The following is a 27101-nucleotide window of genomic DNA, read 5'->3' on the forward strand; positions in this document are numbered from 1 at the left end:
AGGCTGGCCTGGGGCATCTGACTCACTGGACAGTGATGTGGCACCCTTTTGTCCCCTTCCTTTTAAGAATCAATATTGTTTAGCTGTTCAGGTTAGTGGGGCCTGCTATTTTGCAGAAAGGAGCCGAGGGAAGTGCAGTGGGAAAACCTGCCTTGTTTTCTCTGAAATTCATCTTTGTCCATCCTTAGGCCTTTAGGGGGGAACACGCCAGGAGAGGGGAGGTGTGCTCATCTCCTCCTTGCCATGGGGGCCATGGGGAGGCGGGGAGCATCTACTCCTCCAGTTCTAAACCAGCAAACCGAGTTCGGCTGGGAAAGACTTTCCACACTCCCTTCCGAAACAGGGCCTGGGGGAGCAGGTTCTCAAGCCCACGGGCAACTTTAGGACCAACCTGCCCCCAAATCATGTAGGGAAAGGGTTTTCTAAGAGAATGAGCTGTTTTTAAAGGTAACAAGAAAGCATCACTAAAAATGGTTTTATCCAGAACAAAGTTGTGACTTATCTATCAACAAAACTAAACAAACAAAGACCCTTTTCAAAATGCCATGCCCGTAAGCACACTGGGCAAACCTGCAGAGACAGGAAAGGGGCTGGGTCCCCACAAGCCCTGCAGTAGGTTTTGTGGGATGCTGTGGGGCCCAAAGCCCCTTCTGACTGCAAGGAGCAGGTCGCACAGGACTTGTATGATGAGGACAATAATGGAAACCACAGGGGTCACCTCTACTTTCTGCATCTCCTAAGAGCAGGAGGAGAAGCAAGTGAGCAGCCCTCTGTGCCTGCCTGTGCATGCTTCGCCTGGCAGAACCAAGGGACGGCCGTGAGGTGACTAGGCAGGGCAGAGTATGTGCCTGTTGGACCAACTAAATGCCTCTTTTCAGCCACATGAAGAAACAGGAACAATTCTATTTTGTTTTTTGAATAGCTCTGTGAAAAATACTACAGTTGTGTTTGTAAAGTAAGCAAAATGTTTCCATCTTTCAACAGCATGACCCATCCGCCTGGCACCAGCACCTGGGGCTGCCAGGCAGCCACCCCTGCAGCTGTGTTGACAGGGCCTGGCAGAGGGACTGACCCACCTTTGGAAAATGACACCAGCAATATCAGGATGTGTCAACTGGATTTATGTTAAGAAAATAGGATTTTTGGCGTTCCTCTGTTTCCCAAAGTTTGAGACACTTTCAGACACTCTGCTTTGCGGTTGTGGCCGATGTTACCCATGGGTGGGACTTTTGCTTTGCTCTAGATTTTTGTAATACCCTGGGGAGTTTCAGGGGCCAATGCTGAGAGAAGACCACAGGCTGACGCATCATGAGGTATGTTGGTAAAACAGTCCCGGCTGGCCGAGAGGCCACTGAGGGAACAGGCCCAGGGTTTGGTTTGTACTCTGTGAGTCTTGGCCTGGCAGGGTCTCCTGCACAGCAGAGCCCTCTGAGTGGGACCCCAGGGGAAGGAGGTTGTTGCCTGGAGCTGAGAGGCAGCTCTGTATTCAGGAGGGGTGCCTGCCTTCCCATCTCCCCTGTCACCAGATGTCACAGAAACATTCTCTCTTTACTCCCTAGACCCTCTGGGCAGGTCCACTAAGAGCATGTATTCTAGAACATGCAAGGCCTGAAGCTTCACAAGATACTCAGTACACTCCTTACAGATCCTCTCAAATGTGGACCGGGTGGTGTCATCGCACCACCATCATCCCCTTGTTACCCCTGAGAACACAGCTTCAGAGAGGGTAAGTAACCTATCTCAGGCCACACAGCCAGGACAGGGAGCTAGATCGATCCTAAGTCTTTCTACCACACACTCCTTTCCACAGTCATGGGTTAAATGAGGGTGCCATGGAATGGGTCATCCAGTGTACACTGACATCAGGAGGAGTTTCACATTCATACTCTCACGGCAAATGGTTCTGTTGCTCCATGGTCCAAAGATGATCTTAATAGTAGGAAAAACTCATTTGGTAGAAAAAAGACTCAGCACACAGGCTCTCTCCCTGAGTCTTCTATGGCTGGCCCTGCCCTGCCTTCCCCTCCCCAACCCCAATAAATAATTCTGCAATTATTTATTGCAGAATAAAGTCGGGGGGCTGTGAGGACTGAGCCCCAGGCCTTGACAGGCACCCGCAGCCGGCCGAACTCCCACCTGCCCAGTTGGAGGGGTGCGAGAAGGCCTTGCTGCTCTGCACCACCTTCATGGCCTCCCCCAGGGCGGCGCTGGCTTTCAGGCCATTCAGCAGGGATGAGTAGAAGGCATGGATGAACATCTTAGAAGCAGCCACTGGCACAGGCCACAGAGACACGAGGACACACTGAGCGCCGGCAGCCAGGAAGGCCCTTGTCAGCGCGATGACCCCGTCGGCTGTGACTTTGCTGTTGGACTCCTGGGAGGAGCCAAGCACCACCAGCTTCACAGGCAGCTGCAGGTCCAGGACGTCGGCGGCGGTAAGCAGCAGCTCCTGCAGGGGCGGGCAGTCCGAGATGCTCTCCCCATCACTGGCATCGTCCTGCACCCGCAAGGACTCAGGGATTGTGTAGGGGTGGCCGAAGGAGCTCTTGCTGCTGGCAGGGTTGCCGTCCATGCTGGGCGTAAGGACCAAGGCCGACAGCTTCCAGGAGATGTGGGTGGCAAAGTGGACACATTCAGCCTGGGTCAGGGCACTCATGACCCTCTCCTTGGTGGCCACACTGCCCACTAGGGGCTGGCAGCCCAGCAGCTCGGACACCATGTAGGCCTCTTCCTCGGCCGATGGCATGGGCCCCCATAGCCACCTGTCCATCACGGCCGATGGTAGCTTGGGGTTGCCGATGACAGCCGCCATGGATGTGGAGCTGGAGTATGTGGGCGGGTTCTTCCGTAAGTGAGACTAGGAGGGGAGGGGACAAAGCAGACCACCCGTCAGACAGAACAGCCAGGCTGCCCAGCAGTGGTCGGCCGAGCACAGGGACGGCCAGCTCTCTGTTGGTTGAGCTTGAATCCACCTGTTTCCCCAGTCACCACATTCACTCTTATTTTTCAACATCTTTTTTGACACAGGTGCCTAACTTACTGAGAATCATGCCTGCTGTGATGCGCCCTTGAAAATCATCAGGACTGGATGGTAGGGGTCCTGAGAGGATTGGGGGAGGAGGCCCTGATATGACAGAGTGGACAGAGGCTGTGGAACCCAGGATGGCCAGCCTGCTCCACAATCCTCATCCCCACAGACCTTCCTGTGTGGCTCCTAAATAAGAGGAAACCCACTCCTGATAAGTCAGGAGCTTTGAAGAGTGATTTTGTTTAAATGGTGCAAACAAGCAAGCCAATCTTGGGGGAGACAGGGCTAAACTAAGTCCTTTAAGAAGCTCTACATACTGACAAGATTCTAGTTCCCTTCCACCTTATATGCTGCAAAGTAAAAAGTATCACTGAATGAGAAAATCAGCATAAAGAAGCCCAATAATGTCTGCCTGAGTTTCCCCTATGATGACTTTTGGTACTTTTTGGGAAACATTAAGTATGAAGTTATTTCAAAATAATTTTTTGGTGCCTCTGCTTGGTGATGCCTTAAACTCTGGGTAAGAGAAACACCAGGTGCCTGTCAGGAGATGGCCTCTTCCAGGTTTCTAGTTAGGCTACAAACAGCTAGCTGGCTGTTGTCATCAAAATAAAAGCTTTCTGAAGGTGGAGGCATCTGATACCCAGAGTGCTGCTATCAGCCAGCACGGTGGGCCGCTGGGTGGCAGGAGCGTCAAGAAGTCCAGCTCGCTTCCTATCTGGGATTCAGAATCAGCCATGGAAACTTGAGAGACCTAGAGAAAATAACTTCTTTCACTTTGAACTGATTCTTTGCTTCATAAGAAAAGTATTATCCAGCCACAAAAATGGTCAAAATTCAGATCTACAAAAACCTGTCAGGCAGAAACTGACCCCACTTAGGCCACGCCAATGAGCAAGTCATCAAAGCAGCCAAGACAGGTCCTGTGGGGGCCACCCATGCACAGGGCCCAGCCTAGGTTCCTAACCCCGCCTATGCTTTCCACCACCGTAAAGAGGCCCATCTAGGTAAGACCTGTCCTGCCTGCCATGGGGTATTAGGGCAGATGGGGTCTGAGGGCTCTGAGAGCAGCTGGCAGCTCAAGGGCATCCGGAGTTGAAGGATGGAGCAATGCAGGCCCTTGTGGTAAAGACAGTCCTGCAGCCGGGCAGGCAGGGATTCTGCAAGTGGAGTGCAAGGCGGGTGCGGAGCCCTGTGGGACCGTGGAGGGGTCAGAGGGAAGCCAGGATTTTGGGGTATCTGAGAGTTTGGAGAAGGGGAAGAAGATTAAAGCTTGTTTCAAAAGTTTCTAATCAGGTGGGCAGGGCCAAGGGTGGCTGTGGGGTGAGACCCATGACTCAGAGTGGCCCACTGTTACTCTCTTGATTTTGGGGCATTTTTTTTCCAAATTTATTATTCTTGCTGAATGAGACCTGAGTCCTTGACTGTCCCCTTAAAGCCACCTGACTTGTTTTCAGTTCCACTGGCCTGTCGAGGTGTTTTCCACTCAACTCCACTCTTGCTTGTCTGCCCTCCCTGCCTGGGGCCCAGCCAGCAGTCAGCTCAAGGGCCAGGTGAATTGGGTGGCTGTGCTCTGCCCACTGGGCATCATGTGGATGGTGGGTGACCAGCCCCCTCAGGTGCTCAGTCAGGCCTCAAGCCTCGCTGTGTACCTCAGAGCAGCTCAGTACCCTGATGTCACAGCAAAGAAACTTAGACATGACACAAATTGGCTTCCTAAGGCAGCAAAGAATGGCCAGGGGTCATGAGGGCCGTGCCCCGCTTTTGGACAGACCTACTCTAAAGTCACGCTACCTGCGTGCAAATCATAAAATCAACACCTTTGAGGAGATCACAGCTATGCCTTAGTAACACAGCCCAGTCCGACCAGACAGACGGTGCCTCGTGACCCAAGAACAAGCCCCCAGCCCCCCACCATGTGTGTGAGCCTTACCTTGGACTGCACGCTGAGGGAGCGGATGGAAGGGACAGCAAGGAGGCCGAAGCGCTCGTAGAGGTACTCGTTGGAGGAGCTTCCCTTCAGGAGGGCGAAAGGAATGAGGTAGAGCTCCCCCTCCAGAACCAGGATGAGCTGCCGGTGCCGGCCCACGGGGCCGCTGGAGTGCATCAGGCCCTATGGAGCAAGCACGGAGAGGCTGACATGGGTGGCCCAGCAGGCAGGGGTTTCAGGCACCAGGACAACCCTAAGCCCTAGCCTGGATGACACAAGCACGAGCAGGTGAGGCCTGTGGGTGTGTGGGGCGCCATGGGGTGTGGGGTGCCATGGGGCATGGGCCGAGTTGCAGCCCTGCAGGAGTGGCACCAACTGGCATGCTCGCTTGTGGACTGGCAAGGGCTGGCCTGGCAGCATCCATCTGCCTCACAGTCCTGAGAAGGTTAGAGGACAGTTTCTTGAAGTTCACACGAACCTGAAGTGGGTAGGAGACCGGTCTGTACCACACAGGCACCCTGAGAAGGGGTGGGAATGGCCCCTCTCAAAACAAGATCTGTTTTCCATTTCAATGGACAAGAGGCTAGAAAATCACAGTGAGGACGGGAGGTCTGGGGGTTGGCATGACAGCCCCTGTAGAAGGGGACGGGCTGGATTCCAGGACCTTTTGTGACCTCCTCTGAGAAAGAGTGGCCCCTTGGCTCTGGGCTTGGGAGGTGCTGTCCCCACTTGTTCCCTCTGGGGATGTCAGGGGACCCAATGCATGCATGACTGCCATCCCTCTTGAAAGGCCGAGCATGAGGACTCGAGGCAGGGTGCGCACAGGGCCACAGCAGACACAGGCTCATTCCCGTTCATTGCAGAACAAGGCAAAGGCCACGGGCATCTTAATGAGAGCAGCAGGCAACAATCCTGGAAGCTGGGTCCACACAGATTGAGGTGAACAAAGAGGTGGCGTGGAAGCTGCTGCTGCAGCCCAGAGCCTGCCAAGAAGGTCCCAGGTCCACAGAGCCCGCGCAACACTGGGTACCAGGGGCGGGGCTGGCTTGCCCCCCAACCCCATCTGCTGAGGAGTGGCTGACAAGCGGACACCCACCAGGGTGCCACTCGCTTGTGCCTGGGGAAGCAAATGTGCTCGCTTGACCCATCTGATGTGCTGCCGTGGGCACTTGACTGAGAGTGGCAGGGCACTAGGCTAACCCAAAGTGACACATGCCTGGCGGGACGTTCAGTCTCTGTAAACCCCTATGTTTTTTTTTTTTCTTTCTTTTAAAAAAATTTCTAGCTCCATCTGGCAAAAGCAGAAATATAAATTATTAGGCCAATTTGTTTTTCGTTTGTTTGCTGTAAGAGCTACAGTATGGGCCAGGCACGGTGGCTCACACCTGTAATCCCAGCACTTTGGGAGCCCAGGGTGGGAGGATTATCTGAGGTCAGGAGTGCAACATGGTGAAACTCAATCTCTACTAAAAATCCAAAATAACCGGGTGTGGTGGCATGCACCTGTAGTCCCAGCTACTCAGGAGGCTGAGGCAGGAGAATCGCTTGAACCCAGGAGGCGAAGATTGTAGTGGGCCAAGATTATACCAGTGTACTCCAGCCTGGGGGACAGAGCGAGACTGTCCCTCAAAAACAACAACAACAAAAGAGCTACAGTATTTCCCAAGAGGAGGTAAATTAATCACTGTTCAATTGTGCAACCTAGACAGGAAGAAGTAGGGGTGTGTCAAAGTGACCCTGACACTGTCTGTGGATGAGCTCTGGGTTAGCACAGGGAGGAGAAAGAACTGTAGGCACCTGGGCCCCATGGCCTGCCATGGGCCACACCTGAGCTCCCTGGCCAGCTCCATAGGTAGAGGTGGCTCAGGGGGCTGCTCTGGAGGGCAGTGCCACCACACCGTGGAGGTGTGCCAGTGAACCTCGAACCAGCCGCAGTGGCACAGCTGATGCTGCCCTGACCCTGGTGACAGGGTCAGCAGCTGTGACAGTGATGACCACCTGCTGCTCAGTGGGAACTGTGCTGCCTGAAAATGGGTAGTGTGGGGCTTGAGCCACCTGCCATGTGCAAAACTGGACCCACCTCCACTGTTCTAGAGTCGCAGGGCTTTGTTGTGACAAGATGCCAGCCCCAGCCCCAGCCCCAGGCCTGCAGGTCCTCCCTGGGCTCCTGCTGCCTAGGCCCAAACCACAGTAAGTTTCTGTCAGATGTCATCCCACAGGCTACTGCCTTCACCAGGACACACGCCACTCATAGACAAGTCCCTGGTCATGACAGCACCTAACTGTGTGAACCGGAGGGAAGCTTGGCAAGCTGAAAAATGGAGAAGTGAGGCTGGAATCCACGCAGAGCAAACATTCCCTGGCAGCCCATCTTTGTAGAACTTTGCTAACTCTACCCACAAAACCTCATCTGCAGCAGAAGCCTGATGATCAGAGAATGCATGTCCTTGAAGGCAGCTTGTCTGTCTTCTCCGACACTCCACCAGGGGTGGGGGGCATCTCCTGTGGCCCTATTGTCAGAAGTCTCCCAAGCTGGGCCTCGACTTTCCCATCAGCCACTGAGTGGTGTCCATCATGTGCCTACTGGGGACTGTAGGGAAGTCAGATAAATTTAGGACACGGTCCTTGCTTGCAGACTTATGATGATGTACTTAGAAAACTAAAATGCATACAAGAGGCCATTGCTGAGTGAAACTCAGTATTGTCAAATGTTAACACCTTTATGGCAGCATGGCAGCCCCAGAACGGGGAAAGCCTACCCAGGCTGACGTTGGGCCCACCCAGGAGGGTCCGTGAGGGCTGGGGAAGGCCTGGGCAGATGCTGTTGCCAGGTGAGCACAAGGCTAAAGAGGGACATGGGAGCCAGACTGTGGGGGTGCTGAAGATCAGGCAAGAAAGTGTGGTTCTTGTTGGCTGTCAGGACCTGCCATGCCTTCTCAAGCTGAGCCCTGCAAAGCATTGAGAGGCAGCCTGCCTGCCTGTGGGAGAGGGGGCTATACCCGGGAGTAATTCAGACCAGGGCATGCCCACCAAGAGAGGAGACAAGGAGACTTGCTGGGACTCAGTGAGAGTGACCTTAGCAGGTGAGGAGAAGTCTGAAGTCCAGGCTGGGAGATAGGGAGGCTGTTCTCTGAACCTCATATCCCAATTTGGAGGTCTGGGTCCTCCCTGCATCATGCCTAGGAGCTGGTACCGAGCTTGGCTCATGCATACAACCCTGGGTGAAGGCCCCCAAATGGGACCCCTGTCCAAACTCTGTGAAACGAGGCAGGTGGCAGCCACAGCTGTTCTCTGAAATGTGTGGGCTTGTGGGGAGACGGGTAGAACAGCAGGCTGACAGCTCCCGTTCAAAGGGGGAAACTGATTGGACATGCTAGAGATAATGCCCAGGAAACTTGTGAGCTCTGCCTCTGGTGTATGCGTGCTGTCCCCTTGCACTGAAAGATTAGCTATAATCCAACGTGAACTTGAAAAGGGGAAAGCAAGCGACATCTCTATTCAGCTTACATATCATCAGTCAGACTACAAAGGAGAGACATTCAAGGAAATACTATTCAGCACCTGGGCCTGTCAGCCTCAGAAAGGGAGTCCGCTGGCCTCTTAAGGCTTAGGGTTGAACAATAAAGTGGCTCACGCACCAGCCTTACAGCAGCAACTACCAGAGTCTCCAACAGATTCCATAAAAAACTCAGATGTTCTGACCTCTGCAGTTTCTAGTAATGGGATTTCTGAAAGCAGAAGATGACAGGGCCAGGTGCACTAGAATCTGTCCCTTCCCCAGGGGTGCCGCCCTGCGCTCTCACCAAGGGGCTGTGACCCTGACTGTGGCAATGTGAGTCCAGGCAGCAAATGATGCTTGAGAACTTACAGTGTTCCAGGCCAGGTGAGAGAAAAGGGGAAAGACACAGTGCTGGGCAGGCAGGCCATCATGCACAGCACTGTGGGGCTGCCCTGGGGCACGGTGATGACAGGGGTACCGTGAAGGTGCAGTCTTTGTACAAGGAGAGGGTTGTTCCTTCTGACATGGTGGGCAGTGAGTGCACTGGAGGTGGCTTTGCGCGGCTGTTGTCAGTTTACTGCCTCTCAGGTTCTGAAGCCCTTGTCACTCTCCACTCTAAGACAGGCTGCATTCCTTCGGCTGTTTCTCCCACGATATGCAGGGTGCTGCGCTGTGTCAGTGGAGTGCACTGAGGAGGCAGGAGCCCTCCTGCTGGCCTGGGTCAGTGGTGGGTGAGGACATCCAGAGGGGCCTGCCCAGCCACAGGCCCAGAGCGCTGTCCCGTTGCCACCTTGCAGTCTCGGCCTGGTGATAATCTTCCCACACTCCCAAGGCCTCCTGCCTCTGCAGGTCCCTGGACTCCCTGGCACCCATCACCGCTGAAAGCTGATGGCTGCTCTCCTGCCCACACTCAGGGGGCTAGCGCTTGCCAGCAACTCCAGACTGGCTCTGGCCTGGCCAAACAGTGGACATATCTCTGTGTCCTGTGGGCTGAATCACACCTCCTCCCATGTTCATTCTTTACTAGGTACACACCCTCAGCCTTAGAGAACCACACAGCTTCCCTATATCTTACAGTTACTTGCCTCTCATAGGTAATAGTTCTCTATACTAAATGTCCCTGGTTAGCCTACGATGTGGTTTCTGTCTCCAGATGGACCCAGAGGATGAAAAGCCATGTCCAGTGGCCCAGGAAGAGATGCTGCATGCTGGGGAAAGAATAGGGGGTCTGAGGGGAGGCCCTGTCACGGAGTCTGGGTCAGCCTGCCAAGTCAGGGTGCTCCCAGCGTCTGGAATTGCTAGATGGGAGGCGAGGGGTGAGAAACCAGTAGGGTTGGGGGTAGGAGCTCTGCGCACTCCAACAAGACACTAACCTCTCTGCACCTTGGTTTCCAAACCCACAGGACAGCGCTAACATCCATTCCTCACAGGCCTATGAGGCCAAGGTAGCTGCACAGCGGGTAAAGCATCTAGCCCCATGCCAGGCACTGGTGTGCACTCCAGACATATTGGTCAAATGCGAATTTACAACTGTCTTCAGTGCTTGTAATAAAGTGGCACTGCCCCTATTATTTATACTATTCTTTTCTCCTGGCCCATAATCATTTTTCCAGTATTACTCATTCCCTTTCTTTCTGGCGTTTACAAACATTCATGTGGCTAAAACAGACAAATGGCTTCTCTGGAACATCCAGCTCCGAATTTTAACCCAGAGACTATGAGAGACAGAGATCGTCACATCCCCCTCACCTCATCTTCACGTCACCATCGCTATCCTCCACACCTACTTACTGAGCCACCACCAAGCAGTTACCCTGAAGTCCAGTTTCCAAGCCCACAGTTCTCCCAGGCAACCCCCAATGGATCCCGAATGTGTCTTTGGGTGGTGAATTCTGATTGGATTGCCGTTTCGGTCAGCGGGACCTTCTGTACGTGCCCTGGTGAGTACAGGTCGAGCTCTTCAGAAAGCACTCATAGCAAATGTTATGTTGATAATGTCCTAAGAAAGACGTGCTTCCTGTGTATCGCCAAGGTTAGAGGATCTGCAGGCAACCTCCACGGGGCACCGGGGAGTTTCCTTTTTACTGGCGGACACGGCAGGCCTCTCAGGGGTTCACAGTATCACAGGCCAGAGGAATGAAAATCTCTGATCTCCATGGGGGAGGGAAAGAAAATGCCTGGGTCCATGAGCTTTCAGACTGATTAGACTTGGGATGAAATGGACTTTACTGTCTACAGTAAGGATTCCAGAGGCAAAGGGCTGCAGGGTATCCAGATGCCCCAGAACTGTGTACAGGGCTTCACATTTTTTCCTGACTCATATTTTTGATGGAATAAATTTATCAAACAGAACTGTTTAAGGTAGAGGAACCCTTTCTGTGATGCTTCTGGGAAATCCTGTCATCATGGGTGGATACATACAGTTTTGGCAAAGATCACACACCTCCTGGAAATCACCCTCAACCATGACTGAAGCCCACCAAGACTGTAGATACTGTATTTCAGCCAGAAATGGAAAAGTGAACATTCAACCCATTCAACTGTATTCTTTGGCCAAACAACAGCCCACTGGTTTGCCTGAAGAACCTAAGAAGGTATTGGAGAAACGTGACCAATGGCCAGCAAGAGCCAGAAGGGCCTGCCTGAAACCCAGGGTCCAACTTCAGGCAAATCAGCTTGAAGGGACTGTTCAAGCTGCAGGAGCCTCTGTGCAGTGGGCAGGGTTGGAGGGGCGGAGGGGAGCCTCTCTCTCTATCTTGGCTGACCTGGTAAAAATGATCCCTCCACCCCTAGTGGCAGAAGACCCTGACCTGCCTGGAACCTGCCAGGGTAAGGCTAAGATGGCTGCTTGTTGAACACCAGCTAGAATACAGCCAGCACGCAGATGACACTCATGCAACAGCAGCCATCCAGGTGAGAATGCCACTTACCACGTGAGATCTTGCTGGTTATCCTGGGTGCTGCCACCACTGGTTTTAGTCATACAGACAGCTTGCAAGTAATTGCCTCCATTTTTCCTCCTCCTAATCAGTTGTGAAAATGCTTGTTGTCCTTGGGTGACGTCTGTCCTCATTTGAATATCACTACAGATGTCTCAATCAGAAATCAATTAGACAGCCTGATGGTGGGGCTGCCAGTCTCAAGGGCCTCATCCTCTACCTCATACTGGAATCTAGGTCTGATTGTTTCTAACGACAAAAATTCCCTGGCTATACCCAAGCCTCCCAATCTATTTAGAAAACAGGCAGCCACGTGGTCAGTCTCATTCCTGTTGCATCTGTTCTAGGAGAGGCCGACTTATCCTGCTACCTGATTTTGCAAGGGGTATTTTACAAAACACAAGGGAGTCCTTTCCCCCAGGGCAGTGATTACAGTCATGACCCAACCAAGGCCAAGCCACTCTCATGGCTGAGCCCTTGGCAGAGCTAGACCCCTGCTTTCACTCTTAGATGAGAAGTCTCAAGTGAAATCCCTGAGCTCCAGTGCTTGGAAAGCAGTTCAACAGCCTAACAGACATAAACAAGTTTTGAGTAAGTTTCTAGGATTTTAAACAGGTGACTCCACACTTCGTGAATCACAAGCTGAGGTGAATGAGATGTACTTTTCTTTCTGATCAAAGTCATTTGCTCTTGCTACCTGTCCTGGAACCTTGGTTTTTAAATTTAAATATAGGAAACAGGAATTTAAATAAAGGGAAATAAAAATAAGGATAACAGAGACTCTATAACTAGAGCAAGTCCAAACTCCAAGGATCCTGAAAGATCCCCAAATCTGGACCTTTGAAGAGTAACTTGACCAAACGTAAGGTATTCCTTAAATCTGGTTCCTTGATTATAGCAGCTGCTGGCTCTGGACGAAGGGCCCAACTGAAAACAGGGATGATTTGGGATCTGAGTGGACGAGTGGCTTTGCCTACAGCAGCCCTGCAGAGCCCTGCCACAAGTTTGCTGCTGAGGGACGGACGCTGGAGAGAACTCTGAGGCAGCCCTGTGCCTTGGGGTGGTGGGGACACGACTGGTCCAGATCAGTCCAGGGCAAGAAGCAGGGAAGTCCAGGTCAGAGACATGGGTTACTATCCTTCACTCTAATTTGATTAAAAACTAATACCACAGACACAAACAGGTCCCAGTAGTCCCTTTCATGCTAAACACTTGCAACTTTTCTTTAGTGACATTTTCTCCTTCGGGGACTACACAGGATCTGACTTAATGTTTGATGATGGCTCGTGCAAATGCAACCGGGCCCTCCTCAAAGATAAGCGGACATGCTCGCCCCGTCCTGACAGCAAAGGACAGCATGGTCCCAGCAAAGGGCCACGACAGTGTTTCCCTTAGGCCAAATTAAATCACATACTGGCGTAAGGCCTATGGTAAAATATTATTCTGTTCCACTTTTCATACTGTCTGACCTAGTCCCTTAGCAATAGGACTGCGGCTAAACAAAGGCAGTTGTTCAAATAATTATATGCCCCATGTGAAGAGGCTAATCGTTTTAGTCTTGAAGTGTCAGTGATTCACAATCTTGGACTTTTGGCTTTGATGTGTATTCTCACTGAAAATGTGGAGAAGGGTCTGGCTCTGCCTGGCAGCTGACAGCAGCAGCTCTGGAGCCGGCTGGCAGTGTTATATCGCCCTCTTGTGGCCTCTGGAGCAGTGCGTGGGTGCTTGCAGCCAGAAGCAGAATGATCCAGGCCTCTCGCTCCATCTGGGCAGCGCAGGTGACGGGTGCCAGACCCTCCCGAGATGACAGGCACACTGAGGCTGACCAGCCACAATTCGGCATGGCCCACTGGCCTCGGGTGCTGGCCTCCATCACCACCATTAGCAGTCTGTGAGTGACCAGACATGAGAACACAGGCCCCTGGCCCAGATTTTCACCTGTCTTCCCCAGGTTTAGGACAGTGTGTGCCTGGCACAAGTCAGTAAATACCTGTTGAATGAATGGATAAAACTGGGGATGGAGAGGACTCCTAATTAGACTCCAACTTTTCAGTTAAGTGTTTTTACTGATACACAATGGATCATTTTAGTCAGCCAAGGAACAGTGCTTGCTCTGATGATTTACTTTAATATCTTTAAAAAGGTTTCACTCTCTCTCATTTAAAGCAGCCAAACTCCTTCCCCTGTGTTCAAATACCTGACTCACAAAAGATTGTATTTGTAGATATCAAGAACTAAGGATGTGCTTTCCAAATGCATGCCTCACCTCAAGATAAGACTGCAGCCTGCAGGCGGGTACAGGGGCCCCTTCACATTCTCCGCACAACCAGCTCTGAAGGGCAGCAGAAGCACAGGGTGCTGCTGGCAGCATTTCATTTTTTGAAATGCTGGTGACAGGGCTTTTTGCTTTTCCTAGTGTATAAAGGCATTATTCTGATCATTGTTCTAACTTGTTTGAGGCTTAAGTCCATAATCTTCCCCCTTCCTAGCACCCCTACAGGAAAATTAGGTTGTCCTGAAGCCAGCTACCACTAATCCTGATAGCATATTCTTTAAGTCAAGGGAAAGTCTGCAGGGAGAAAAACTCTCAAACACATGGCACAACTTTTATACACTCAGAGGACCCCTTTCCAGGATGACCTGTGACGCTGGGGAAGCACTGGGATGGGTCAAGGTAGGGCCACCTCCTGCCCTCCACCTCTTTGTGGCCTCCACCCAAGCCGATTTCTGCCTCAAGTACAGAGCCCACAATAGTCACTGCCTTCACCTGGCTCAGCGTGGATACCTCGGCCAGTGAAACCATGCTCAGGGGTGGGGCCTGCAGGCATGTCGACTGGAGCATGCCCCCACCCTGAAACCACTGTGCTGGCTGGCAGAGGCAGGGGGCTCACTAGATTCAAAGCTCCTTGAGAACAGGCCCAGCCCCTTCCTTCTGCTTCATACTCTTGGGAAAGCCCCCAGGTTCAACCCAAGAGCGGCCATGGAAAGCCTATTGGCTGATTTCTAAGTTGGCTCTTCTGCTTTCTATGCCACTAGACCCAAAATGCAATGCTGCTTTGGACCCCATACCATTCCAGAAACTTTACTGACCGCCAGCGTGTACCAGGCCTTGTGACAGCTGCTGGGGACACAGAGATGAGGGGCAGTCTTTGCCTTCAGGGACTGTAGCGTGGGCAGCAAGCACAGAGCTAAGTCCTGAGTCCAATCAGGCACAGTTGCCTCTCTGTATCCCCCAGGACACCCCTCAGATACCAAAATCCTCAGATGCTTAAGTCCTTAGTATAAAATGACATGGTGTTTCCATTAACCTTCATACAACCTCCTGTATACTTTAAATCATCTGTAGATTATTTATAATCTAGATTACCTAACAGAAGGCCTACATGTCACTTCATTCACATGGACTCAGTGTAGTAGTCAGCAAGTAGCAAATTCAAGTTTGGCTTTTCATAACTTCAGGGAATTAAAAAATATATATTTTCGCTGGGCATGGTGGTTCACGCCCATAATGCCAACACTTTGGGAAGCCAAAGCAGATGGATCGCCTGAGCCCAGGAGTTTGAAACTAGCCTGGGCAACATGGTGAAACCCTGTCCCTACAAAAAATATAAAAATTAGCTGGGCGTGGTGGTGTACATCTGTAGTCCCAGCTACTCAGGAGGCTGAGGTCAGGGGAGTGCTTGAGCCTGGGAGGTCAAGGCTGCAGTGAGCTATGATCACTGCCACTGCATTCAAGCCTGGGGACAGAGCAAGACTCTGTCTTAAAAATATATATGTATTTTTTCAAACCATGGCTGAATCCAAAGATAAGGAACCCATGGATATGGAGGGCTGATTGTCTCAGGTACCATAAAAAACATCCAGGTATGCAAGGGGCCCAGTGGTGGGGAGGGGAATGAAGGGATCCAGGAAGGTAAGGAGAAGAGGCAAGGAAGGTTTCAAAGAGGAGGTGACACCTCAGCTGGGCCAGAGAGATGAGAGGAGCCTGCCAGCCCCAGATGACCTGAGCCTCATGGGGGCAGAAGTGGCAGTCACAGCCAGTCTCCATCTTTGCCCTCTGCTCTCCTCCTGGTCCCCAAACACCAATGCAACATTAATGGAACAAGTAATCTGGGGACCTGAATGCAAAAGGAGAAATGCAAAGGGAGACAGGCAAAGGCCTCAGAAGGCCCAAGTGGGTAAAGAATGGAGAGTCCAAATAACCTTCAGAGGAGCAGGGATCCCTGGGAAATGCAGGCCTCAGTGCGAGCAGGAGGGAAGGCTGGTAGTAAGTCACTGAAATGGTTTGCATGACAGTCAATAGCAGTAAAGAAAACTTGGAAAAGCAAGGGAGCTAGGTTTATATTTCTTCCTCCAAGGTATGGCACATAAATCAGGGTAAGTGATTATGGTATCTGAGAAGCTTTAAGCTGGAGAATTCTCTGCAGTTTTGGTCATCTCATTAAAAGGAGGACGCAGGAGAGGGTCATAATCCTAAGAAGGGAAGGACAACCGAGCACGTGCAAGGACTGCAAGAATGTGCATGCAAGGATGTGATCAGATCCGGGAGGCCCAGGAGCACAGGAAAGGCTTGGAGGGACAGTGGCAGTAACCCGGCACTCGGAAGAGGTATCTGGGCACAAGAAGCCACTGCTCGCCAGGCACACATTCACTGCTGCTGCTGCCTCAGGGGCTTTATGCACCTTTATGTTTTTTTTGAGATACGGTTCAGTTCTGTCACCCAGGCTGCAGTGCAGTGGTACGATCATGGCTCATTGCAACCTCGATCTCCCAGGCTTAAGCGATCCTCCTACCTCAGCCTCCTGAGTAGCTGGGACTACAGTTGTGCACCATCATGCCTGGCTAATTTTTGTGTTTTTTGTAGAGACAAGGTCTCACTATGTTGCCCAGGCTAGTCTCAAACTCCCGGGCTCAAGTGATCCACCCAGCTCAGCCTCCCAAAGTGCTGGGATTACAATCAAGAGCCACTGTGCCTGGCCAGGTGCTTTACACATTTGTCTAACCTGCTCTAACCTGTCGCATTGGGTGTTATCATCCTCATTTTCTCATGAGGAAACAGATACTCCAGGAGGGGAAGCAGCTTTGCCATTGTCACCCAGCCAGAAAAGGGCAGTGCCAGATGCAAATCCAGCTCTGCTGGTTCCCAAAGGCTCTGTGCTTTCCACCACACCCTGTCTCACCAAGCCAGAGAACATCCAGAGGGCACTGGCAGGTAGTGCAGCCTCCTGACAAATATTAGGCAAGACACATCCTTGGAAGGCCAGGCAGGGAAAGGTATAGGCATTTTCTGGGGACAAAGAAATCATTGTGCAGATGTGGTTTCCCGGGGATACATTTCACCTCCGTCATTTGGCTGGAGCAGAAGAGAGAGCTGCTGAAGGCCACTCCAACAGCTGTGAGACAAATCTCCCACCTGCCTGCAGACTGCTGGGAAGAAGGGGCTATGCAGCCTGGCTAACAGCAGCCTGCTCGCCTGCTGCAGGCTCCCTGGGCTTTCCTAACAGTCTACGCAAAGGCATCTGATGGGCTCACCACTGGGATTTGCCAAGATCCTGAGCCCTCCAGCACTCTCTGCTCAGTCAGAGGGCTGTGTTTGAATTAAAAAGTGATGTACAAAGACCAGGGCAGGTGAATACACACCACAGAAAACCTGTCTGTGGCAGATTATGCAAGGGTGTCTTTAACATTAGACTCTATGGTGGAGTCAGTGATTCCCAACAATATCTGAGGCTGAGGGAAAGAGGGATGTGGGAACTGATTCTCTGAGACTCTATCTCACCAGAAAGCATTGCCCTGGCTTGAAGTTGCTCAGACAAGATTCTAGGATGAGAGGTGGGGAGGTGGGGAAGCATTCATTCCCAGCAGGGTGTGGGCACAAGGTGCAAAGAAGCCCTCTGGGAAGGGCACAGCCACGGCCACATCCCCGAGGTGTCTGCTAGGTGGGAAAGGGCAGCCTCGGCCTCACACTGATTCACGGCCCCTACTGACAACTGCTTAGATGTGCACCTGCACCTCCCTGAGCCGCACCATCATTCTGTTGGGCAGGCTGGAAAGGGAGCATCATTTCATTTTGTACATGAGGTCACTGAGGCTGAATGTACCCGGCTTGTAGGGAGCAGAGCTAGGGCTTGAAACCACATTTGCAACTTGAAGCTCAAGGCCTCATCCAACCAACCAACCAACCAACCAACCAACCAACCAACCAACCAAGTCTGTGCTCCACCTTATTTTTCAAATGCTCACTGAGAAGCTGGACAGAGCGGACTTGTGTTCTGGAAAGCCTCCGGTTGTCTCGGGAGCCCATTTTGGTGTCTAAGAGGGATACATGTGGGCGCTGACTGGTAAGCGATGTGTTCTGATGCAGAGGAGCCTCGTGCCCCCAGGAGGTGCTTACCCCTTCCATGGGCGCGATGAGCAGGTCATACAGGGCACGGAGCGGGGGCTTGGCGAACGAGCTCTGCCTCCTGGGAAGAGAGGAGGTCCCGTCCTGGGTTGGTGACACAGTGTTACTGAACAGGCTCGTCATGCTCTGGCAGCTCCTGGGGAAGGAAGGGCCGAGGGATCAATCAGGGCCACTCAGACAGGCAAAGACTCACCCTGGCCCTCCCAGCCATGCCCCTGTATGGAAGGCAGGCTAAGGCTTCACAGCAGCACCCCCGCCAGCCTCCCTCCCAGCTCCATTCCCTTCTCTTCCCTTTCAGGTAATTTTCACACTACAGTGAGCACTGTCAGAAACTGCAGGGTAAACCAGCTGCACACAACGGCTTACATTTCTATGGAGTTTTTCTACATAATCAAATGTCCCTAAGTGCTGTTCAAAGGATTTAATTACATCCTGTGTGGAGCAATTGTGTGCAGGCAAACGTGAGGACCATTAGGAATCAGCGACAGCCACCAAGCTGATGAGGACAGTGCCCCAATGCCAATTAATGTACCACGTGGGGGCTGCAGACAGAACCAAGAGCATGTTGGCCCCCACCTTGGGCTCAGAGCAACCGCTAAGCACCCACCTGAGCCCCAGCACGGGCTCTGTAGCAAGGCAGTAGAAACCCCTGGCCCCATGGCCTCATTGGGAAGATGCTATGACCAGGCAGCAGCTGCAGAGTGGGTCGGTTTGAGTATGGCTGTGTAGTTTTGTTTTGCTTTTAAATTTCTGTTCCAATGTTTCCAGGCATAGTTTTATTAATACAGAAGCATTTTCAACCCCAAGGACCCCAAGCTTCATACTTCCAACATGGGATGAGAGCATTCACTGATTCATTCATTCACTCATTCATTTGGAAAATTTTCCCCAAGCGCTGGCTGTCTGCCAGGCACTGGTATAGTCTCTGGGAACCTACAGAGGACAAAATGCACAAGTGAGCAGAAGAGGTACAGGGAGGGGAAACGAGTCCATTTCCAATGCAGCAACAAGGCTGCCCACGCGCATCCTCTCAGCACCTGCCCTGTGGCCTGGCCACTGTGGCCGCAGCACAGCCATCAGTGACATTCTGTGCCTGATTATTGGACAGACAGTGATTTTTTTTTTTTTTTTTTTTTGAAACAGACAAGGTATCATCCTTCCTGTACGAGATAGCAAAAAAAAAAAAAAAAAAAAAAGACAAGGTGTTGCTCTGTGACCCAGGCTGGAGTGCAGTGGTGCAAACATAGCTCACTGCAGCCTCAACCTCCTGGGCCCAAGTGCTCCTCCTACCTCAGCCTCCTGAGGAGTTGGGTCCACAGTTATGTACCACAACACCTAGCTAATTTGTAAATTTTTTTTTTGTAGAGATGGGGTCTCACTGTGTTACCCAGGCTGGTCTTGAACTCCTGGGCTCAAGCAGTCCTCCCACCTTGGCCTCCTAAAGTGCTGGGATTACAGACGTGAGACACCACACCCCATCATCAGTGATCTCTTAACCTCGATTTAGACACTGTGCATAGTTTAAGAGTTTCTGCTACATATTCTAGGACCCTTAAGGGCAAAGACCATGCCTTAAACCAGATACACTACTGAGGTTCAGTAGTTACTCTGGCTACTGGCAGTGACAGCAACTAGATTGTTGCCCAAGAAAAACACAGAAGGCTGCTCCTCTCTGCTGGTCCAGGCCAGGAGCTGTGACATCAAAATAAATTATTTGAAAGATTCAGTGATGTGTTTTCCAGGTAAGGTTTCTACCCCTAGCTCTCTCCCACTCCTCCCAGTGATCTTGGCAATGCACCACTTGACCTAAATTCTAGGGTCATGCCAAGCCAAGCTCTCAGCACCCTCAGCCCCCAGCCTGGTGCCTGTGAGAGAAAAGCAGAGCAGCGGGACTTGGAGGGCCAAGGAGCCCACTCACGTCCGCTCCCTGGCCTCACTCACTCCGGAAACATGTAATTACAAGTGACAAGGGCTGCAGCATGTCTTTGCCATCAGAGCCAGTGAAGCACAGATAACCCTGGAGTGACACTCAGAGGCTCACTTAATTCCACAGAATACACTGCAAAGAGCAATTCTCCCCTCAAGGAGAGATTACCAAATTGCTCTCCCGAGGAGATGCTTTGGCACGACATGCGGTGTCTGTCACGGCACTGTTGGTCACCACACACACGTGTTCTCAGCAGACAGGCAGCACGGCCCCGAACAGCCTAGGCTGCCATCCAGACAGCAGATGGGCAGCAGCAGGAGCACTAGGTGCCCTCTTCCTATGTACCTCAAGTTTCACAATCTAGATGATGGCCTGGACTGTGGGCTCATGTACCCCCAACTTGAGGTGCCTGAGTCTGATCAGTCCAGCCGGGGGCGACCAGGGGGAGTGCCGTGCCCCCAGACAGTACTGTGGCCCAAGGTCCTCAAGATGACTGATGGGGACACTCCACAAACCTCAAGGCCCTTCGGCTTTGAACTAAAAAGGCTCCTACTAGAGAAAGAGACCCCAGCTCTAGGGAGTTCTCAGGACAGCCCCAGCTGTCCAGGGAGACCCAGGAGTTCCTTCAGCTGCTCCAAAGCTCGGCTACTTACTCCAACAAATCAGAACCAAACACCCGGCCCATCTGACCCCTCCCTGAGGAGCACAAGATGTCAGGTTGGGCAGTCCCTGGAGGTCTGGGCAGGGCACCCCTACTGGCAATGCTGAACTACACAAGGAAGTGCCAGGGAAAGGCTGGAGTCTGATGCCAGCCAGCAATTCAAAAGAAGAAAATGTCTGGAAGAAGTGGTGGACAGACCAGCTGAGCTCGAATCCCAGCCTTGGGCACTGCTTCATGCCCTGCAATCAGGGGCAGTGTCACCTAGGGGCAGGGAGTGTGGGGCCTGGAGAGGAAGGCTGCAGCGCATGGAGAGCCAGGCAAGGCTTGGGCATGTGAGCTAGAGACAGGCCTGGGGCGGGAGGGCAGAGACCAGGCTGTGGATTCCAAGGCCTAAGTGCTAATGGCGGTGGCATCTTTTTATTGAAAATGCCATGAGTGCCAGAGGCATCTAAGGGGCCCGGTGGCGCTAACCCATCCCACATATGTCACTGCCCATGATGTGCCAGGCACCATGGGTGCCACCCAGGCCACGGGCCTTTGCCCTGGGTTCCAATGGAGGTGGGGCAGCACCAGGGATAAGTCCCTGACTCCCACGGCTGGTCGGGCTGAGCTGAGGAAAGGCTCTTTGGGACAGCACCATTTGATCTGGGCTACAAGGGATGATTTGGTGGTACCCCACCTGGATAAAGTGGAGGAGGTCATTCCAACAGAGGAACAACATAGGGAAATAGAGACTGGGGTACTTGGGGCAGTGAGTGTGAAGAGTCATGTGGACAGAGGGCTGGGGATGCAGGCTGAAGAAGAAAGTGGGCCAGATGGGCCTGGGCACTGGGCAGAGGATCTGGGGTTATCTATGGGGAGAAGCAGTACCTCTTAACTCTTTAAACAACCAGGCTTGCCTGATTAGGAAGTTCCTCCCCCCAGGTGCTACCAGTTGTTTCCTAGGGGATGAGCATAAGGAGGCCACCTGTGTCGACACCCCTCCCCTGAGAACATTCCCCCCCCGTCCCCGGGGCTGTGTTGCAGAGTAGCCATGAGCAGACCATATGCCACCCTCACCCTGGGCTAACTTCAGTTGGGAAGCCAGTCAGGAATCTTTGACCAGGGCTGGGAAACATGCAGCCATTCAAGGCACCTGTCTGATCTGGGAATATTTCCTGGAAGACCCTCTCTAGGCATCTGGGTATGTGCCCAGGCAGTGCAGATTCTTCAAGAACCAGAGATTAATGGGGTGGCCAGGGCACCCAAGCTCCAGTGAAGACTCTGCCTCTGAGTCTCAGCTGAGCACCCCCTGCCTGGAACTTGATCTTGTCCTGCTCTCTCCAGGCTGCCAAGCCCACCTGTGCCCCATTGGCACTTGCTGGACTCTGCCCCCCAGATGCCACATCAAGTGCTGGCTCTCAGCCTCCCACCCTGGCCCTTCTTGCAACCTCGCAGCTCACAGACCAACTCTCTCCGGAGCAACAGTTCCTGGGCACTGACCCTAGCCAGCCCAGTCTGGGTGGGCCCAGCAGGACCTGGCCATGGGGCCCCTTGCACTCAGGCAGGCGGTCCTTTGAGAATACTCCTCTGATCTGTGCTGCGTGTGTGTGTGTGTGTGTGTGTGTGTGTGTGTGTGAGAATACTCCTCTGATCTGTGCTGCGTGTGTGTGTGTGTGTGTGTGTGTGTGTGTGTGTGTCGGGGGGGAATCTGTCCCTAGAGAGATCCTTTTCAAAATAAAAACAAAAGCCTAGAAATAGTCAATTGATAATTATGAAACAACAAACCACTGAAACCGTGATTTGAGGTCAAAGTAAATCCATCAAGACTTTCTCCCTGAGCAGGAGGCATCTGTGGCTAGCCATCCGGCCCCGCAGCAGCAGCCTTCGCAGGCCTGCATCTGCTGGGCCCAGTGCTGCCTTCCCACCCACGCCTCTTCTTTAGTAGCTCTTCAGGCAGCAGCTGCCTCTGGTTTCTCCACGCTAGTGGCCCTGGTCCACCTTGACAGCAGCCACATGTGGCTGCTCCCCACTGGGGAACTGCCCTGGGACTGATAGGCTCAGGGGCAGGGAATGGGAGTCAGGGGTCAGGGGGATGGTGGGCAGGAAACCAAGGCCAAGAGCTACTGATGGTCCCTTGAACCCTGGGAGCCCTCCGCCAGAGGTGCGCATGGTGGGAGGGTGTCAAGCTGGCACTCAGAGGACAGGATGTGGCAGGACACAGCCCCTCTCTGGTTGCATGGGCAGACCCAAGGTTTCCTTGTCTCCACCATCATTAGTGCTGCTGCTGCCTTGTGCAGACTGCTGGGAGCTGGTAAGGGTGAGCTCCCTTTCACATGCAGTATCTGTTCTCACTGCAACAGTTAAAGCAACCTGCTGCAGTTGTCTTACTGGGATACCTCTGCCTAGAGATCTGCCTAAAGATATATTCCCAATAGATCAAAAGAGCAAAGCAGTCAGCTCCTTAGCCCTGAGCCTCACTGTTCACAGCTGGGAGTGGACCACCAGTTTGCCTAAACATGTCACCAAAGAGCTGTGACTCTGGCAAGGAATGTCACTTTCTACTTCCCTCTTTTCCTTGCTGGTAAAATAAAGGGTTGGGCTAAAGTTCTTGTAGGGCTTCTTCTAGGGTTTAAAATTTTTTTTTTTTTTTTACTGATGATCAATCCAACTGGAACTTCTAGTTTTAGAAAATGAAAAATCTCTATCTAGGCAAGCCCTCAACCCCTCTGCTGAACCTCAGCCCTTCCTGTGTCTCCTCTGTGTGGGCATCAGGCATGGGACAGTTAGGGTGCAGGCTCAGCTTTCTGGTGTTGTCATTTGCCCAGGAGAGTTGGCACTGCCAATACATGTCCTTGTGGTGGTGTGGTTTTGGGCCTCTGAGTCACAGCTGGCTGGCAGCAGGCACCCCAGGCTCTGAGCCCCAGGTGGCAGAATGCTCGCAGCGGCTAACAGGTGTTCACTGGAGTGTGAGGGATGACCTGCCCTCTGCCGTCCACCTTCCTGCACTGTCACGACAACCTAGTCCTTTGTAGAAGAACGGCCACAGAGGGCCGGGGGCTTCTCAAGGCAGGACTTTAGAGTATATATAGTATTGCTCTGATCTCCACGGGCCTTTCACCCTGGCTGACTTCTCTGCTTCAGCTCTCTGGGCTCTAGAGAACAGTGCTTTTCGCTTGCTAGAATGGGAGCTTTGAAAGGGGTGGAAACATGCTTCCCACGTGGCAGGAGCATGAGCCGCGGCAGGGGCTATGCTGCCCATTTAGGAATGAAGACAGCCCAGAGTAGAGCACACATGCACCCCTCTGCTGGCACAGCCAGGCCTGCCATGGCGGCCTCACCGGCTCAGGGCCTGTGAGGTTACTCCTCCTCTTCAGATGAGGAACCAAGGACCAGAGAGAGCAAGAGAACTGCACAAAGCCACCAGGTTGGCAGGGCATCAGGCCTCCCACTTGGCAGGATACGGGCTTTTGCTGTGCCCTCCCAGCCGCTGTGTCCCTAAAGGTGGTGTGACGGTGGGTGGCCTCTCCTGGGGGCTGCGGCTCCGGACTTCACAGCTGCACCACCCCGGGGCTCCAGCAGGTGGCACTGGCTCACTTTTCTCACAGCCTGTCCCTTGGCTGCCGGGACCCAGTTGGACTGACAGCCTAGCTCTCAGCAGAGGATCTTCTCACCTCACACTGTCTTTATTGGTTTATTCTTCAGATGATGTTTATTAACCTACTTCAGGAACATTTTCATTTTCTCCAAAGCACACAGTCTGTGTGGTGGCGGGAAAAGGAGAGGGCCCAGCATGCATGCAGAGAGAGGTGAGCCCACAGAGGGTCTGCAAAGAGCAGCCAAGGGGCAGAGGGGTCAGGGGCGTGGCTCATGTCTCTGGAATGATGACAAATGCCAGCTGGGCTGGGCTGCCCTCACTGCTTGCAAATCTCCCCTTCAGGGAGGATGAAGGGCTCTATTCCTGAGGCAGGAGGAAGCCAGCGCACTGCTCACACTCCTTTGGGCAGTCTGTGCTGCAGCAGTGCCTGCGAGCGAGGATGAGCCTGTGTGCAGCTGCTCCCTGGCTTCCCATCCACACTCGGCTTAAAGAGGGGAGTTAATTCATGGTGCAGACAGCAGCCTGGGCAAGTCCCCCTCCCCCAACACACACACACACACACACACACACACACACACATGCACACACACAGAGCTTTCTCAGGCTCTCACACTCTGAGGTGGAGAGTGAAATGCACCCACTCTGCTTGGGCCAAACAAGCTCTTTCAGGCAGCTGGGACCCGACAGAGCTCCCTGTGGAGTCTGCCCGCCCTGCCTTCTATGAGGCAGGCTCTCACCTCAACCCACTCTGCTCTGTCACCCCTCACCTGGCTTCCAAGGCAGCATTTCTGCAGCAGTCTGGCATTGAGGAATCAGGTCTCCCACATGAAGAACACAGCACTGCCTCCTTGGCAGAGAAGCGTCTACATGGGGTCAGCAGATGAAGAAACAGGGGCTTGACTCTCCCTCAGCCAAGGCTAAGAAAAGGGCTCTGGCTCAAGCCTGAAGATGACCAGGATGGCAGGGGCCCACCTAGCCCTGAGATTCTGGCCCTCCTGTCTCTGCAGTAGGGCTGATCAGATGGCTGGGAGGAGGGAACAAGCATGCTAGAGCTTAGTGCAATCTCGAAGAACCTCACTGGCTGGCTGGGGCTGTCTGCTCCACACACATCAACCCAGAGGCAGCCACTACCGTGGGGCCAGCACTGTGAGACTGCCTGGGGGAGGGGCAGCTAGGAAGGGTGCCACCTAAGGAACGCATGAAGGGGCGACCTGAGGGAAGGCTTTGCCCCTCACGGCACCAAAGAGAAAGGTGGTGCTCATTCGCCCATTCAACACGGGCTAAGTGCTTCCTTGGTGGCCCTGGGTGAGCCGCAAGGGGGGAATTCAGTGAACAGGGAGATTTGGTCCTTGCCCTCGTGGAGTTCACAATTTGATGAGGACCAAGCAAGGCCCAATAGCAGCTGTGTACATGTGTGCTCACATGTGTGCGTCTGATCTTAACGCTTGAACACAGGTGGCAGGACCAGGCCTCTGGGAGTGTCTTCCTTTCTGCCTCTTCTCTGTGTCCCGCCCTCCTGCTCCTCTGGGGCTCAATTCCTCACCAGGCACTTGGTTCCTTCATGGTCTGTCTAGACATAGGACCAGGAATGCTCACCCCAGGGCACATCTGGCCATGACATCTTTAGGATGGCTGGAAGGGAGGGGTGAGAAGGGAACTAAACTGATATGGGGCATCTTCTAGAGTATGGACATGGAATCTCAGGGCCAGGTGGGCCCCCGCCATCTTCTGGGCTGTGATGGGAGTACACCACTCGCATCCTCTTCCAGCCCTCAGCCCCATTCACTGTTACTAATGAGTAAACAAAGATGCAAGGTTAAACATCACCTCTAAGGCAGCGACATCAGGGGCAAGGCCCCACCACTCCACGCAGTCAGGCAGCAGAAAGCCTGTGGCCTGAGGGGGGGCCCTCTGCTCTCTGGGGAGCCACAGGCCTGGTGCTGTGTGGCATCAGGCCTTGAACCCTCATCTGCCTCATCTGGTTTGTGCCCTCTATCCCAGAAAGGCAGACACTGCACAGAGCACCAGTCCAGGGGCCATCTGTGAAGACCCTGTCCCCAGGTCAGAGTTCTACAGGGGTCAGGGAGGGTCCTCGGTGATGGCGGCTCATTCGAGGTGTGGCTGCCATTTTTCAGCCCGTCATTTCTCTTCTGATCAGACACACGGTCCTCACCTTCTCAGGATGTCTTTATTGCGCATATTCACCTGCCATGCCCTTTGTGCTGCTCTGTGGTCAGGCTGCCCTGGGGGGAATCCTGCTTCTGCCCCTCATTTGCTCACCTGCTCACACTCACTCAGGTGAGCCCCTCAACCCCTCTGGGCTGCAGCTTCCTGCCTCACAGGCAAGGACTGCACCTGGCAGACAGTGAGCTCCTGCTCTGCTGGGATGGAGCTACCTGGAAAATCCTTTGGTTCCTTCCTCCCTCAACTGAGCCCTAACCAGGATGCTCCTAAATCCCCTCTGGGGCTCTCAACTGAGCTGCATCTTCTGAGGTAGCTGGCCTGAGATTTGAACCTGAGTTTTAAGACGTCAATGGAAAAATTAATTGGCAAATACATTATATTCAAGTAACCAGAGATGCCTCAATTCAATTAAAAAACAGGATTCTGAAACCATTCAGTGACTTCCCTCCATGAACATCCTCACACGAAAGGTTGTCTCCTCTGGGAGGTGAACCTGGTGAACACTGCATTTTAAGTACTTATGCAATAAGCTGTGGGCGCTTCTACCTGTTCCCCTCCTTAACTGCCATGTGCCTGGCTGCTCCTCCAGAGAAGAGCCACAAGGCTGGGCAGGCGCAGGCAAGGACCCTGGCTCTTCTGGCGGTGCCTGGCTCCTCTCAAGCCCAGGAATGAGTCTGGGGCTGCATGTGGCTTCTCTCCCCTTGCTCTTGGACTCTCCTGGGCATGTTGGGTCCATGGTAGGTTCCCTGCCTGGGCTAAGGGTTATGGCACATGCCTCCACCAAGAGGGTCTGTACCTGCCCTCCCCCAGGAGCCACGGCAGCAGTTGCTGGTGCCCGGCCTCTGCCCACTCTGGGCATTGTGCTGTGGCCATCTGCTCTTTACTGTAACGAGTATGAGGCTCTAGGGTCAAGCCTGGAGATGCTCACCTTGAAAGAACCTGATGCCCAGGCC

General features: G+C 53.0%; 1 protein-coding gene and 1 long non-coding RNA gene across 8 annotated transcripts in view; one reads left to right on the forward strand and one right to left on the reverse strand.

The window, feature by feature from the left end:
* Positions 1-27101, reverse strand: part of TTC28 (tetratricopeptide repeat domain 28) — a 741686-nt gene that overhangs the window by 18364 nt on the left and 696221 nt on the right. For all 6 annotated transcript variants that reach the window (XM_054543701.2, XM_063723011.1, XM_024239653.3 and 3 more), the window contains 3 exons: positions 17791-17935; positions 4962-5141; positions 2137-2857 (listed from right to left, as the gene is read on the reverse strand). In XM_054543701.2, the coding sequence (XP_054399676.2) occupies positions 2137-2857; positions 4962-5141; positions 17791-17935 (1046 nt within the window). The remainder of the gene's footprint in view (positions 1-2136; positions 2858-4961; positions 5142-17790; positions 17936-27101) is intronic.
* Positions 1149-14811, forward strand: TTC28-AS1 (TTC28 antisense RNA 1 (non-protein coding)). Of its 2 annotated transcripts, none has more exons than XR_008517866.2 (4): positions 1149-1313; positions 1560-2435; positions 3028-5246; positions 9861-14811. It is a non-coding gene; the product is annotated as a TTC28 antisense RNA 1 (non-protein coding) (long non-coding RNA). The 2 variants fall into 2 exon arrangements; XR_010139504.1 differs by lacking the exon at positions 9861-14811 and adding an exon at positions 5822-6283.

This window comes from Pongo abelii, chromosome 23 (genome assembly GCF_028885655.2).
Source record: "Pongo abelii isolate AG06213 chromosome 23, NHGRI_mPonAbe1-v2.0_pri, whole genome shotgun sequence".
Classification (NCBI taxonomy): domain Eukaryota; kingdom Metazoa; phylum Chordata; class Mammalia; order Primates; family Hominidae; genus Pongo; species Pongo abelii.